We start from the raw sequence: 14389 nt of genomic DNA, 5'->3' as shown, positions 1-14389 counted from the left end.
ATCATTGTTGTTATTAAACACAAAATAAGAACATCTGGCCTAGACTAAGCATGTGCATCTGTAACATTTTTCTTCTATTGTCTTTTAAAAATATTTATCAAAAAATGAAAAGAATATATATAATGTCTGGACAAATACATGTTTTTTTAAAAGACTGTGTCTCCCTTCGCAGGAAATCACTGATAATGAAATACTAGAGTTGGTACATAGTGCTCTGGGGAGGATGACAGTTATCCGGCAAATTTTCCCTCTCTCAAGGGACAACAATCAGAGGTGCATGAGGAACAATCACCGAATATCATCGCTGCTGTGTGATCCACAAGAAGGCTATCTTCAGATGCTGCAGGTCAGTAGCTGTGCCGAGCAAAAAATGTCCATCTTAGGAATTTGACATGAGAGAGTTTTTCTGTGACTGTATTACCTCAGAGGAAGAATAAAATGACTACAGATAAATCTGAGATGTAATCTTTGGTCAACCTTTCCTGACTTAACTATTAATTTTTATTTCCCAGGATTGAATGCTTTAGATGTGATGTTATGTCCATGAAATACTAGCAAGTGGTTGCACTGATTCAGAGCTGATTTTGTGTATTTCATCCCTTAAGAATCTTCTATGTGAAAAAAAGAAAAGGTTGTGCTGTCATAGACTTGTGGAGTTAACTGCATGTTTATTATATGTATGCCTGTTAGACATCCACTGTGAAAAAGTTCATCTTGGAGGATAACAGAACTCTGATAGGTATTGGGCTGTGCAGCATTTCATACTTGGTTAAATGGACTGAATCCAGCTGATGTATTCAATCTGTCCCATTTCAATAGTCTCAGAAATCTTGAGCAGCTGATAATTGTCAGAGCGTGCGAAATATGCACTACTAGATCAAGTTCCAGATTTTGCTAACAGATTTGACTCTGGTGTAAGCAACATCTCAAAATTTCTTGGCAATTTATCACAGATATCAGAATTTTCTGCAGTAATTTAAATGTAATTTTAGGTGCTATTTCCAGAGGTGGTGCAATAATTTAGAAACACAGGTCTTGGACTTACGATTGGCCTTCATGTGTTTCTGGTTTACTTTAGACACAGTTAAGAATCTTATTTTTACCACTGTTGAAGCTGTTAGCTGAAACTGAACATTTTAGAGGTACTCAGAATATAATCTTAATTAGAACGCTTTTATTGCAAATTTAGTCTTAACCTGAGATAGATTGAGTAAGGACACAAGTGATTGAAGTTCTCAGTGGGTATTGTAAGCCTAGAAAGGGCTTTCTTAGCCTGTTGGCGGTCTGGACTGCTGCAGCTTGGTCAGGGAGACAGTGTAGAGTGAGGGGTCCTTCCAGAGGGAACTCATGTGCAGGCTTGGAAGAGCTTCTGAAGAGCAAGGTGTGAGGCTTATTGAAAACGAGAAGTAGGGAGATTCTCAGGAAAAGTAGGTAGGTCAAGATTTCCCAAGAAACATGGATGGGGATCTTTGTTTTACTTATTTGTGCTGTATTAAAAAGTTGTAACTGCAGAGATTGAAATCCTCTAAGAGATGGACAGGGATGTTTCCTCCTTGAAGACAACATGGAATCATAGAATCATAGAATAGTTAGGGTTGGCAACATAGGTTCTGTCATAGCTGTGACAGAGTTTGGGAAATGCCAGTCGCATGCACTGTAGTTCTGAGCACTGGTCTATTCTTTCTGCAGAGGGGAAAGTCTATGCCTGTCTTGGCTTAGGAAGAAAAGACACTTTTGATCTTTGTCAGTAACTCTGAGGTATGCTGTAATGAGAACAAAGGCCACTAATTTCTGACAATCAAGGCAATTTCCAGTATGATGAAAAAGTTAACTATCTGGCACCAACAAATCACTCATTGGGGAGCAGTCTTACAATACTGCAGAATTTTGAGTTTTGTTGTCTATGCTGGTTTATGCATAATCTGATTCAGAAACTCATCTGAAGGTCTCTGACAGAACACTCTCAGCAAGCTCTTATTTACTAAAACAGTATCTGGTTTGCTAGCATGAACAGCCTTGTGCCCTATTACTAAATTTCACTGACAAGGGCCTTTTGGGAAGGACCCTTGTCCTGCGACTTTCCAAATGTGAGTTTGGAGAAGCAAAACATTCTCAGTTCTTACCTTCCAGAAATAATATACCAGCTTAGAAACCGTCTTAAAGAGAATGGAACAGTAATGTTATGCTTTGCCCTTTAGTAACTCTATGAACTTAGAAATGAGAAAGAGATATAAAGAAGTGTGGAAGGTATAAAGTTTATCTTTTGGAAGTTGATTCCATGACTGTCATGTTCAGCCATACGGGAATGAAATATTATGAAGGGTGAAGGGCACATGTGAGATCTCTCAAATTAGCTGCCCCCAGTACATCTTGTGTTATCTTTAAGTTATACAGATTGAATATAGGATGCTTTTTTAGCATGTGCAGATATATCTGTAGTGTTCTGTAGTTGTATCTTTTTCGTAAGCTTTGCCAAAATATCTTATCTAACACCTTTTGTGCATACAAGCTCATATTAATTTCCAAGCATGATTGTCATGTTATTAATGGTCCTGCAATTCAGGTACTTCCAATCTCCTGTTTTCTTTTCATTGCTTAAAAAATAGTTTTGACCTTTTGCTGTGCAGAAGTACATCACTAAATTACCCTTGTTGCCAGAGGCTACAGTAGCTCCCAGCTCCATGTCAGGCTGCATGAATCCACCAGAGGCAGTGACCGCGTGCCAGCACCGAGTCTTTGCGTTGCTTTGAGGTAGCTTGATTAACACCACAGTTTGGAAATCCCTGGCTCATTCTCCCTTGGGCAATCTCATATTAATAATTCTTTGTTGTCAAGGTAACTTACCAGCTATTGTTGGTTATTTATTTATTTAATGACTTTGAAGAAGAATAAGCTGATCTCTGTCAGCCTCTAACTGTAAAGTTTTTATGGGAGAGAATTTAGCATTTTTAACAAGCTAGTAAAAGAGAAAAACATTTACATCATGGATTATTAACTTTATTCTGCCTAAATTAGTGAAAACTTCTTTGGAACGATCTTTTCTCGGTGTCTGTAGTACCGTATCCTGCACAGTTGTTGTTCAGTGGGTGATCATCCCACTTTGGCATTCTGACAAGGCTTTTAAAGATCAGGCTGTTCTGCAAGCTCATCCAAAAACTCATCTGTTCTGAATGCTTTGTGGAAATCCAATCTTATTCCATCAACCCACTTGTCAAAACTTTGCTCATGCCCTTATTTCTTGTATGTATGATATACCCAGCTGGGTTTCTCATTCAACTGGAGACAAAGTTTTATAAAGTTTCCTGTCTTGATCATTTTATTTGAGTACAGAGGACTACGTTTTTCTCTTTCTTATTCTTCATACCTGATTTTCTGCATCCATCTCTCTTACTTTTTTGTAAGTGGAAAAGAAACAGTTCAGAACTTGCTGTCTTCCATGGGTGATGATTACCCTGTGGCTTGGGCCATCAGCACTCTCAGTATTGCCTCACCTGGAGAGAGAATACAGAAGCACTTAAGGATTTGTAGCTAAATCTAGTTAGTCCTAGTTAGAACTAGTATGTATCCCTCCATGCCATTTGAATTGTGTTTAGTAGGATTAGTGCTATTAAACTGTTTAGATTATTTCAGACATAGTCTTACAGAGTCAATTTGAAGAAATTTTAATTCATAACCTGCTTCTTTCCAAAATCTTCCCTTTAAAATGTTATTTTCTGTTTACAAACCCGATTTTCATTCTTTCATCAGGTTGTTCATGATGTGTTCATAAACTCAAAATCAATCTTTTTTATGTTTTTGAAGAAAGATTTCTCTTTCGAAATGTATTTCCCATTAGTTTGTTTCTTCCCATATTTACCATTTATACAGTAAATAAGTTCAATCTATGTGAGATTGTATTAAAACATATTACATGGGCACAGCGTATCTGAAATAATTTAGCATGGTCGAAAATATATAAGATTAAAAAGGCAAAAAGAAAACCCCAGCAAACTGTGTCACAGAATTAATGAGGTTATTCCTCACACGATTCAGAGTCCAACCTTTCTACTGAAGAACCTATTCCAGGCATTGCTTTGCCATATTTGAAGAGAAGATGTTAAGAAGTGTGGGAGGGTACTCATGGAAACAGCTATTCTTCTCCCTGTGTAAAAATTTCATTCTTCAAAGACATGACCATCAGATACCTTTGTAGGCATCTCTTAGCAGTTGTTCCTACAGAGCTGTGTTTTTATTCATGAACTGTCTTCTCTTCAGGAATGACTGCAATTTAACTACTGTAAGTGGAGTTATTTTTTAGAGACATGTTTGGCTGCCTAAACTTCAGGGCCTAATCTTGCAGTTTTGTCCGATTAAATAGCCTTACTCACATTTGACCTATTTACACAGCTGTTAAGTGCTACTGGGGGCAGTAAATATTGATTAAGCCCTATTAAAGCCTTTCCTTTCTCCAGTAAAGGATTGACAAGTCTCATTTTTCTTTTCCTTTCATTGCAAACCTATATTTGCATGTCTCTTTAGCAGAGTTTAATTTAGACTTTCGGCCAGATGTTCAGTTGCAGTGAAACTGTTTTGAGTACCATATGAATGAAAAGTATCCTTTACTGCACATTGCATGACATATTCTCTCCCTAAAGCCTGATGGCATGTGTTTTATACAAGCTGCATTAGCATAATTGGTTAAAACGCCAAACAGCCATGGGTGTCCTCTGGCCACATGGGATTTTGTGAGCACTCTGGAGGCTAGAACCACAGATACTCTCTGGAGCAAGATTTTCCTCTCTACTCAAACTACCTTTTCTGACTGTTGGAGTTCCTTATTTGCACAATTATTTCACTGAATTTTTGTTTGGTGATTTATCAGGAGTGGCTAGCAGTGGCTAGAAAAAAGGGTCAGTACTTCTGTTTTTCATTTTTTACTGCTTCTGAAACCTGATTTGCACGCATTTATTTGTAAGTGAGGTAGGGTAAAATTACAATCTTATACTCCGCTTTGCAATTCCAATACTACCTCTTGTGCTCCGGTCTGAGTCGTAGTTGTGTTCAGTTTTCTTTATCAAATGTCTTCTGCTAGACTTTCTCTGGACAGTTAGTGTTAGCTGTGCCAAATTCTTGAGATGTTTAGTAAGCAAAGCCAATGCCTGCAGCTAACAAGCTTGGGCATTACAGGGTAATCAAGGCCTTGTATTAATGTTAGCATGTTGATATAAAACATACTGAATAAGAAAACATGCATAGTTATGATACTCAAATAGCTGAAGGACAGTGAGAATTCAGAGAATAAAAAGTGAGGGTAGGGAAAAGTCGTGTGACGTGTAATTCAGTAAAAATAGAAAACAATAAAAAGGAAACAAAAGCTGTTTATCATTAAAGAAACCCCAGATTTGGAGAGTGCAGTCTTCCAAAGAAATCTTTAGAGGCCTCATTGTTTCAGGTACTTAAAACTAGAATGGGCAAAGCACTAAATAATACAGTAGCTAGATTCCTTACTGTCAGACGGCTTGAATGAATATACAATTGAGGTCTGTTTTTCTGTGGTTTTAGGAAAATTTTATTCAGGCTTTCATTTACCTCAGTGTTAATAAATAGCCCTTTGGAAGTTTGAAGCTGACATTTGAATCTTCAATGAACGTTTGTTTTTTGACTCTGGTTTTCTCATGAATGCCAGACTGCTGGCTGTGATTTTGTTCTCCATGAGTAGCAAAGCATGCCTTTAAAGGCATTCACACAAAGTCTCACAATGAGCTCTGCAAATGAGAGGGGCTCATTAGGTGCAGGCCAGGCCAGGAGTTGTGGTGGCCACCCCCCCCTCCCACAAAGGGCAGCCCTGGGGAGCACTCTGAGCACTGCAGGCGAACAGGGCAGTGCGCAGCAGCCAGGCAGCGGTTTGCATGGGAAGGTGCATCAAAAGAGGGCCATTTCACTGGCCGAGTGGAGAGACTTGAAGTACACACAGCCAGACACTGTTCAGTGACCATCTACATGGATTAGGGGCACTCATCCTACCTGACCCTCAAGACAGAATGGTGGGAGCTTGTTTGGGAGCAAAAGCTGCAGCTCCAGCTGGGGACTCTGTACCACTACCCTGGTGGTGGCTGATGCCTCCACCCAGAGGGAGCTGCTGCAGGGAGAGGATGTAGTGCAGACCTCAGACTGCAGGAAGTTCCAAGACCTTTCTCCTGGAGCAGGGACTGGCAGCAGACCTGCCTCTGCAGAAGGTGTGCCCAGGTGAAGGACCTCCTGCAGCAGGTGGCTGAGCTGCAGGGGGTGTTAAGAAGGCTAGGTAACATCAGGGAGGCTGAGAGGGAGTTAGATAGCTGGTTTCAAGCGCAGACTGCAGTGGACCCATAGCCAAGCAACTAAAAACTCCCTCACTGGCACACACATAAGGGAGGAGGGTCAATAATGCAGAAGAGTGGAATCTTGCAACAGCAAGGACCCACAGGAGGAAGAGACTTCACCTGAAGCCTGAGGTGTCCTTCCAGAACTGCTTTACTGCTCTGCAGACTAAAGAGGAAAGACCCATCAAATCAGGAGAGACGCTGGAGCTGAGTAAGGCAGCTGATCTGCTCCCTGTATAACAACCAGTGCCGCTAAGAAAAGGTGAAGAGTGATGGTAGTAGGTGACTCTCTTCTGGGAGGTAAGGAGGCACCCATTTGCCAACCTGATGCACTCTCTAGAGAGGTGTTCTGCTTACCAGGGGTTTGTATCAGGGATATCACTGAGAGGCTACCAAGCCTCCTACAGTCCACTGATTACTATATCTGTGGCTTTTGTTTCACATGGGGACCGTCAACACAGCCAGGAGCAGCCTGAGGCATATCAAGAAGGATTACAGAGCCCTGGGAGCAGCAGTAAGGGACTCTGGAGCACAGGTAGTTCCTTCATCAATCCTTCTGGTCAAAGGGAAGGGGGTTTGAAGGGTCAGTCAAATCTGGTGAATCAACAAGTGGTTAAGGGGCTGGTGCCAAGGCAGGGGTTTGGCATGGGACTCACTTTGAGAAACCTGGTCTACTGGGAGCTGATGGGCCCATCTGTCAGAGAAGGGGAAGAGCATCTTCAGACATAGGCTCACCAAGATTCTTAGAGCAGTGAGAACACCAAGTTTGCTGCTCTGGACTTCAGGAGAGTAGAGTTTGGCCTCTTAAAAGATCTGGTACTCTGGGTAGAGTACCATGGCATAAAACCCTGGAGGGAAGACAGGCCCAAAAAAGCTAGTTAATATTCAAGGATCACCTCCTCCAAGCTCAGGAGTGATGCATCCCGACAAGGAGAAAGTCAGGCAAGAATGCCAGAAGGCCTCTGTGGATGAACAAGGAGCTCCTGGAAAAACTCCAACACAAAAAGGAAGCCTACAGAGTGTGGAAGCAAGGATAGGAGGAATACAGAGAAATTGTTCAAGCAGCCAAGTATCAGTTAGGAAAGCTAATGATAGAATTAAATCTGGCCAGGGATGCCAAGGGTATCAAGAAAAGCTTCTATAGGTACATTGTTGATAAAAGGAAGACTTGGGAAAATGTGGTCCCTCTGTGGAAGGAAAGAGGAGACCTAGTTACCCAGAATATAGAGAAGGCTGAGGTACTCAGTGAGTTTTTTGCCTCGGTCTTCACTAGCAAGCGCTACATCCACAACTCCCAAGTTGCAGAAGGCAAATGCAGGGACTGGGAGAGTGAAGAACCATCTGCTATAGGAGAAGGTCAGGTTCGACCATCTAAGGAAGCTTATTCTCTTCTTCTATTCTGCTCTTGTGAGACCCCACCTGGAGGACTGCGTTCAGCTCTGGGTCCCCCACCGCAAGAAGGACATGGACTTGTTTGAGCAAATCCAGAGGAGGGCCATGAAGATGATAAAAAGGATGGAGCACCTCTTCTTTTGAGACAGGCTGAGAGAGCTGGGCTTGTTCAGCCTGGAGAAGAGAAGGCTGTAGGGGGACCTTAGGAGCAGCTTCCAGTACCTAAAGGGGGCCTACAGGAAAGCTGGAGAAGGACTTTTTATGAGGGTGCAAATATAGGATAGGATGTGTCCTATCACATATAGTTATAGGACAAGGGGAATAGTTTTAAGCTAGAAGAGGCTAGATTTAGATTAGGCTTAAGGAAGAAGTTCTTTACTCAGAGTGGTGAGCCACTGGCACAGGGTGGCCCGAGAAGCTACATCCCTGGCAGTGTTCAAGGCCAGATTGGACAGGACTTTGAGCAACCTTGTCGAGTGGAAGGTGTCTCTGCCCATGGCAGGGTGTTGGAACTAGATGATCTTTAAGGTCCCTTCCAACCCAAACCATTCTATGATTGTATGAAACTAATTTAAGAAAATTAAATAGTTCAAATTTTCAGTCTGCACTTTACAAATATCCTCGTAAGCATGGTGTCATACCGTAAGTAAACCATTGGTTTTCACTGCTCCTAGTAAGATGCATTCTGTTATTAGAGATACAAGTGCATAACTACGTTTGGCAGTACTTGAACTTTGAAAGTTGAAACACAGTTTCAGGGCATGCTGGTGTATGCATATGCAAGCACAATGATATCACTCCTCAGGCAGAAAGTGTTTCTGCTGCTGGCAGGCTGCACTTGGTCTGTGCTCCTCTTCCGTCTGCTTCATCCTTGAAGCTGACTGCTGTGGCCACTCAGAGGGTGATTTTGGCAGCAGCAGGGTACAGATGCCCAGCTTGGGAATGAGTTTTTGAAGCAGTTGCCTCTGGGTGTCAGCTCGTCTTCCCAGCTGGTCTCTTCAGTGGCCCTATCTGGCTAGACTTCTGGCTCTGCTGGCAACTCTGAAGTTGAGGTCAGTCTTTGTGTCTTGCTGGCCTTCCCAGAAGAGTACTTGTCTATAATTAGTGCCTCTGAAGGAGCTAAAAGCTATCTTCATATATAACTTTAAAAGTAAAGTCACTCTGGAAAACCTCATGAATTTCACATAAAAACTTACATAAAATGACATTTAATCATGTGATAGGGAGAGATTTCCACTCTTATTCAAAGTTTCTGCTCTGGTCTGATAGTGTATGTTGGATTTTTTCTTTATTTCAAAATAAAGGTTCATAAAGTTTGGAATAATTTGCAGAAGGTATACCAGAACATGCCTAAAATTACTCATGTACAGGGCATACTCTTGAATATATTGGTGAAATGGTCACCATCATTTTTATAGCAGATAGATCAAAAAGCTTTTCAGTCACAATACCTCCAGCTCTTACAGGTCTCAGCAGTGAAGTGAAAAGGAACTGAAAATTACTGTTTCTTCCCCTAGAGAGTGCAGAAATTATACACTTTGTTCTAATCTAGGAATTTTTGTTATGTGAAGGGGAATCTTTGCAGTCAGATATATATCCTTCCCTCCTCTGTTCCTCCTGTGAATATATAAATGGGGGAAATAAAAAATGCTCCAGAGCTTGGAAAACCCAAAGTAGCCCAGTATGTTCCCTTGCTTTTATTTCTGTCTCTTTGCTACTAATTTTGAATGCTACCTGAAGACTGATTTTTAAATTTACTATGTTCTTACGCCTTTGACAGCATTGTTGGAATCAGAGTAGAGCTGATCTCTTGGACTATCTCACAAATTCCCTTTCAGTGGTCGTCTTTGTACTCAGAAGGAGTTTGATAGTTAGCTGAAAATTAAAATATGTGTGCAGTTGCAGTAAAAAGAGCATACAGTCTTTGTCCACTGAACCCTTTTTCTTTTCACAGTATCGATATTTTTGAGGTTATAACAAACTTGTGTTGGAAATACAATGTAGTAAGTACACAGACATTTTGCTGTATTAAAGGGAATAGAATAGAAAATAAAGGAAATTATTATAGTCCTGGATTTATTGTGCGATTGGGCCAGAATTTCTGTGTCTTAGGTAGCTCTTTTCTGCAAGGAAATACATACATAGTAATGAATTCAGGTAGAAAGTTAATACTATCTTGAGGAGAGATGCATATTTGAGGTACTTAAGTATTCTTATTTTTCTACCTCAGAAAGGAATTAGGAAAAAATAAGATAAAAATACACTTCCTAGTAATTTCATACTATATCTTACTGTAGGTATCGAAGGAATCAGGTCCTCAGCTGCACTCACACAACACTGCTCAGACACCAGATTAGACCTGGTTCCATAGCTCTGTTTTCTAGCATAAAGCTAGTTCCCATTTGGGATTAGGCAAAGACATTCGATCTGTGTTATTATGGATGTTCAGGAGCTGAGTTTTGCTCTGCAAACTGTTTAAACACACTGTCTACATACTGAATTTTGATCACTGTGTAAAACCAGACGCTTTGAGTCATGCTTTATAAGTTTCAAAGGGTTCTGCCCTTAGTAGGGTGGACTTCTATATTTTGTTTGATTTATGCCTTAACTAGCAGACTGAACAAATAAAATATTAAAAAAAGAGAGTTGATTTTCTTAATATTACAAATCTAGCCTTGGTTATGTAGGTTATGCTGGTGGCTTTTTACTAACTTCCATATTTTGTATTCTAAAAAAGAGGTGTTGATTGTGTAAATAAAATTCAACTTACTTTTCCATAGGATATTAACTCTTCAGTGAGTAGGGGGTAAAATGTAGTAATGCATGAATGTAATTTTTACTGGAGTAAATAGAGTATGTTTATATGAAAAAAAGGAATTTTGCTGATTAAAAAGTATCAGATAGTCGTGTTTTTTTTTTTTTTGAACAAGGCTTTCAGTAGAATAGAACTAGAGTGACAAAATACTGTTCGATAAGTGTACAGCAGGACTTGCAGGATATTCTTTCCATGGCAAAAATTAACTTGCTGTGTTCCGTGCAACATTTTCTGCTGCCTTGGTACATATCTCTAGATGTATGACAGAAGGACATAATGAGTGGGAAACTCCTCTTGTGTAGATCTTTTCTTGCTGTCAGTTTACATCATTCTTTCAAAAGAAAATAATGAAACAATAGTGATACAAAATCCATTATAGGTCTATCTGAATTATGAGGATTAGATTGATAAACACAATATTGTTTTGTTTTGCTCTACAGCATAAAGTAATTTGACTTGGATGCATGGTCATGTAGGTCCTCAAAAGCAGTTCTCTCAAGCTTTCAGTTACATGCAGAACTGTAGCTGCTTCTTTAAGAGCATAAGAAGTCTAAAGAGAAGGAAAGCATTGTACCCAAGTACATCTCATATTTTGCCCTAGAGCTCTGCTAGCAAACCGGGCAAGCTGTTTTGGGGAACCGAGATTGCAATTTTCCAGAACTGAAGAACAGTGCCAAACTGAGAAAGTGCAAAGTATTTCTGATTTGTGGTGGTTCTAAAGCAACAGACAATGAGTTGTCAGTAAGTGGGGGTATAAAATCAAATTCAGCAGGGAGCAAAGAGGATCACGATGGCACATAAGAGATGGCATTTTTCCTTACGCACATAAAATCTACTTCTAAGCAAGTGGGTTTTGTGATGTGTAGTTTGGGGTGGTTTATTTTGTGGGTTGGGCTCTTGTTTTGATTCCCCCCCAGAGAGTACCTTAACACAGAAGAGGAAAAGTGCCCTTTATTCCCTGAGGAATAAGGATTTGCTTGGTATCTTTATTTGAAAGTTCTTTGGAAAATATCTGCAAAGTAGGGAGACAAATGCAACTGAGCAGAAGAGACTTAGTTTCTGGGACTCTTACAAACTTTTTAACTACTTGCCTTTCTTGAAAAGAGAGGAAATCTGGAAAACAGCTGCTTTGGAAACTCCTTTAAAAGGGAAAGGACTAACTGGATTAAATAGCAAATATAGGGAATGTGGACTGCTTGTTCAGGAGGGCTAGAAAGCAAAGAAGGGAGAGTAGATGGCAATGCCAGATGGGAGAGATTCTCAGTGATATTATCTTGTAAGTTTTGCATTATTTTCCTCTTACGAACCCTTTTTATGTTTAGACCCTTAAATAAGTGGGTGTCCTCAACCTCTTTTTTTTTTTTTTAATTCTCTTCCTGATTTTGATTCTTTTAAAATGAATTTCAGTTTATATATATTTTGTTCAGATTTACTTCTGCTTGAAGATATTTCAGAGTGCCTAGGTTCTCAATTTGTGTTGCTTTCCCAATTATGAAACATGAAACATTTTGTTTCTGAAGATCAGGATCTCAAGGTAGCAGAAATTTATTTGAAGCCAGTGATGCAACAGTAATATAGGTTAAGGTTTCACAGCTCAGTGACATTTTTATAAGAAGTATGCAGCGGTATTAACTTCCAAGTGTAGCCCTTTCCTGATCTCTAGGCAATATTTTCTGTGTTGAATCAAAGAAATCCAAAAGATAAATGGTAAATTCATGGATTGCCATGAGTAAAGCCTTCAGCTAGGAGAATATCTTTTTAATAACAAAAGAGCTGTATCTGGCACCTGATGCTAACTGGAGATTTGAGTTTGGTAAAGAGTAAATCAATACCCCTGCATCTATGCATAGATTTGAAGAAAGGTGCCTGTAAACTCTGGAAACAGGTGGAGAGTGTATAATATTTTTTTTTAACTGACTTCTCTCAGCCAACTTTTGCTGCTAAAGTTTTACCAGTTGCAGAGGATACCACTACATATCAAAGATCCGATCTTACATTGCTGTCCATGCCTTGGTTTGAAAAATTAAATACGTAGTTCAGCATTACTAGTGTGGTGTTCTTACTAGAGCCTTTGTCATCAATTATTGTTCTCTTTATCTCACATATAAATTGAGGAATAAGGAGACTAAAATCAATAGCTCCAGAGAAAGTAGAATAGTAACCAGTGCCTTGTATATTTGGTGGAGAGAGATAAGGCCAAATTAATACTGTAATTTCATCTCCCTCTGTTCTAAACAGTTGCATTAGCATTATATTTTGCTGTGCCAGAAATTACCAAGGAGATTGCTCAAATGGACAAAAAGAGTAAGAACTTAATTCCATTCTGTCTTCTCCTTGTTAAAAGGACTGACAAAGTAGCAATCCTTGTCTTTTAATGATAGGTAGCTGTACTCCTTCTACAGCTCGAGTTTATGTTTGAAGTGTGATCTCTTACGTCTTTATAACATGGTATTGCAGTGGTGCTGGTAATGCACAGGCCATGCAAGTGTGCTAGCGTCCCTTGGCCAGCAGGGCCCAGGTGCCAAGCAGGACAGAAGGTGTGAGTGAGCTCCGGTATTTGTCTCAATTGCCTTGACTGTTGAATACATCAAACATATCTAGCTTTTAGTTTTTACTTCTCTCTTTTTTGAGTTTGTTTACAGTTTCTTCAAAAAGATGCTTAAATGAACAAAGAGGCTCATTCTTATCATTGTTTGCAGGTTTCCAACCTGTACCTGTATGACAGTGTGCTCATGCTGGCCAATGCTTTCCACAGAAAACTGGAGGACAGGAAATGGCACAGCATGGCAAGTTTGAACTGCATGAGGAAATCCACCAAACCTTGGAATGGAGGACGATCCATGCTAGAGACTATTAAGAAGGTGAGAATAGACAAACCACAATTATGTGAGCAATTGGAAGACTTGCTACATTCCTAATGAGATTAGCTTTTCAAGAGGTTTTTGTCCTTTATTCAAATTTTGTTTGATTTATTACAAGTAAATGACAAGTATCAGGAATGATCTACAGCTATTAAAAGAGTGATTTATGACAAACAAGTTAGAAACACTGCAATGTTGCTCCAAGGGTGTATGTTCCACTTTTGTTCTTATAAAACCCAAAATCAAACTCTGTAATACTTTCACAGAGAGGTTTTAATAATATTTAATTTTTAGATTTTCTTCATGCCCTTCTTGGGAGCACAGCAGGCACACTCTTTGTTTTGGACTTGGAGTTCATGCCTTTGTATTCAGTCCCAGAACTGAACCTCCTGCCCTCAATTACAACGAAAGGGCTGTTGTCTTATGGTCCACCAAGGTCCTTCTCCTTTTTTTTGAGGCCTGTCTCTGTGAATGATGAAGACTTGATGGCTTTCTTCCAAAAGTAATTTTCTAAAAAATTTTTCTAAAAAAAAATTTCTTGTGTCTGGTGCTATGTGTGAGCTATTGAAGAACATGTAATTGCCACATTTGAGTTCACTGGAGTGTTTATAAAGGCAAATCTGTTCTATTCTAAAATTTCTGAAACTTATTTCCTTAGGGCCATATAACTGGGCTTACTGGTGTTATGGAGTTCAGAGAAGATGGCGCCAACCCCTATGTTCAGTTTGAAATACTGGGCACTAGCTACAGCGAAACATTTGGCAAAGATGTGCGGAGGGTAAAGATAAGCTGCTTCTTTCTCTCTTTTTCTTAAGTAATATACATTCAACTTCACAGGAGAAAATGTTATTCTTTAAGAATGAATTAGTGCTACACTGCAGAATAAATTTACTCTAAGAGAAATATTTACTAATATCTTACACACTTAAATCTTGAAAGCTAATTTTATATTGGTAGGCAGGAGTCCTGCAAGTTGTTTCCAC

At 39.7% G+C, this 14389-nt stretch overlaps 1 protein-coding gene across 1 annotated transcript; it reads left to right on the top strand.

Annotated features, from left to right (window-relative positions):
• Positions 1 to 223: 223 nt before the first annotated feature.
• On the top strand, positions 224 to 14184 carry LOC104402437 (glutamate receptor ionotropic, delta-1-like; the record flags this gene model as incomplete). The annotated part of the gene is made up of 3 exons (XM_010010314.1): positions 224 to 346; positions 13245 to 13406; positions 14065 to 14184. Coding segments are annotated over exons 1-3 (405 nt in total), but the record flags the coding sequence as incomplete, so codon positions are not given.
• Positions 14185 to 14389: the final 205 nt, after the last annotated feature.

This window comes from Nestor notabilis, unplaced genomic scaffold (assembly GCF_000696875.1).
Source record: "Nestor notabilis isolate BGI_N333 unplaced genomic scaffold, ASM69687v1 scaffold8602, whole genome shotgun sequence".
Lineage (NCBI taxonomy): Eukaryota > Metazoa > Chordata > Aves > Psittaciformes > Psittacidae > Nestor > Nestor notabilis.
This window is presented reverse-complemented; position numbering and strand designations above follow the sequence as displayed.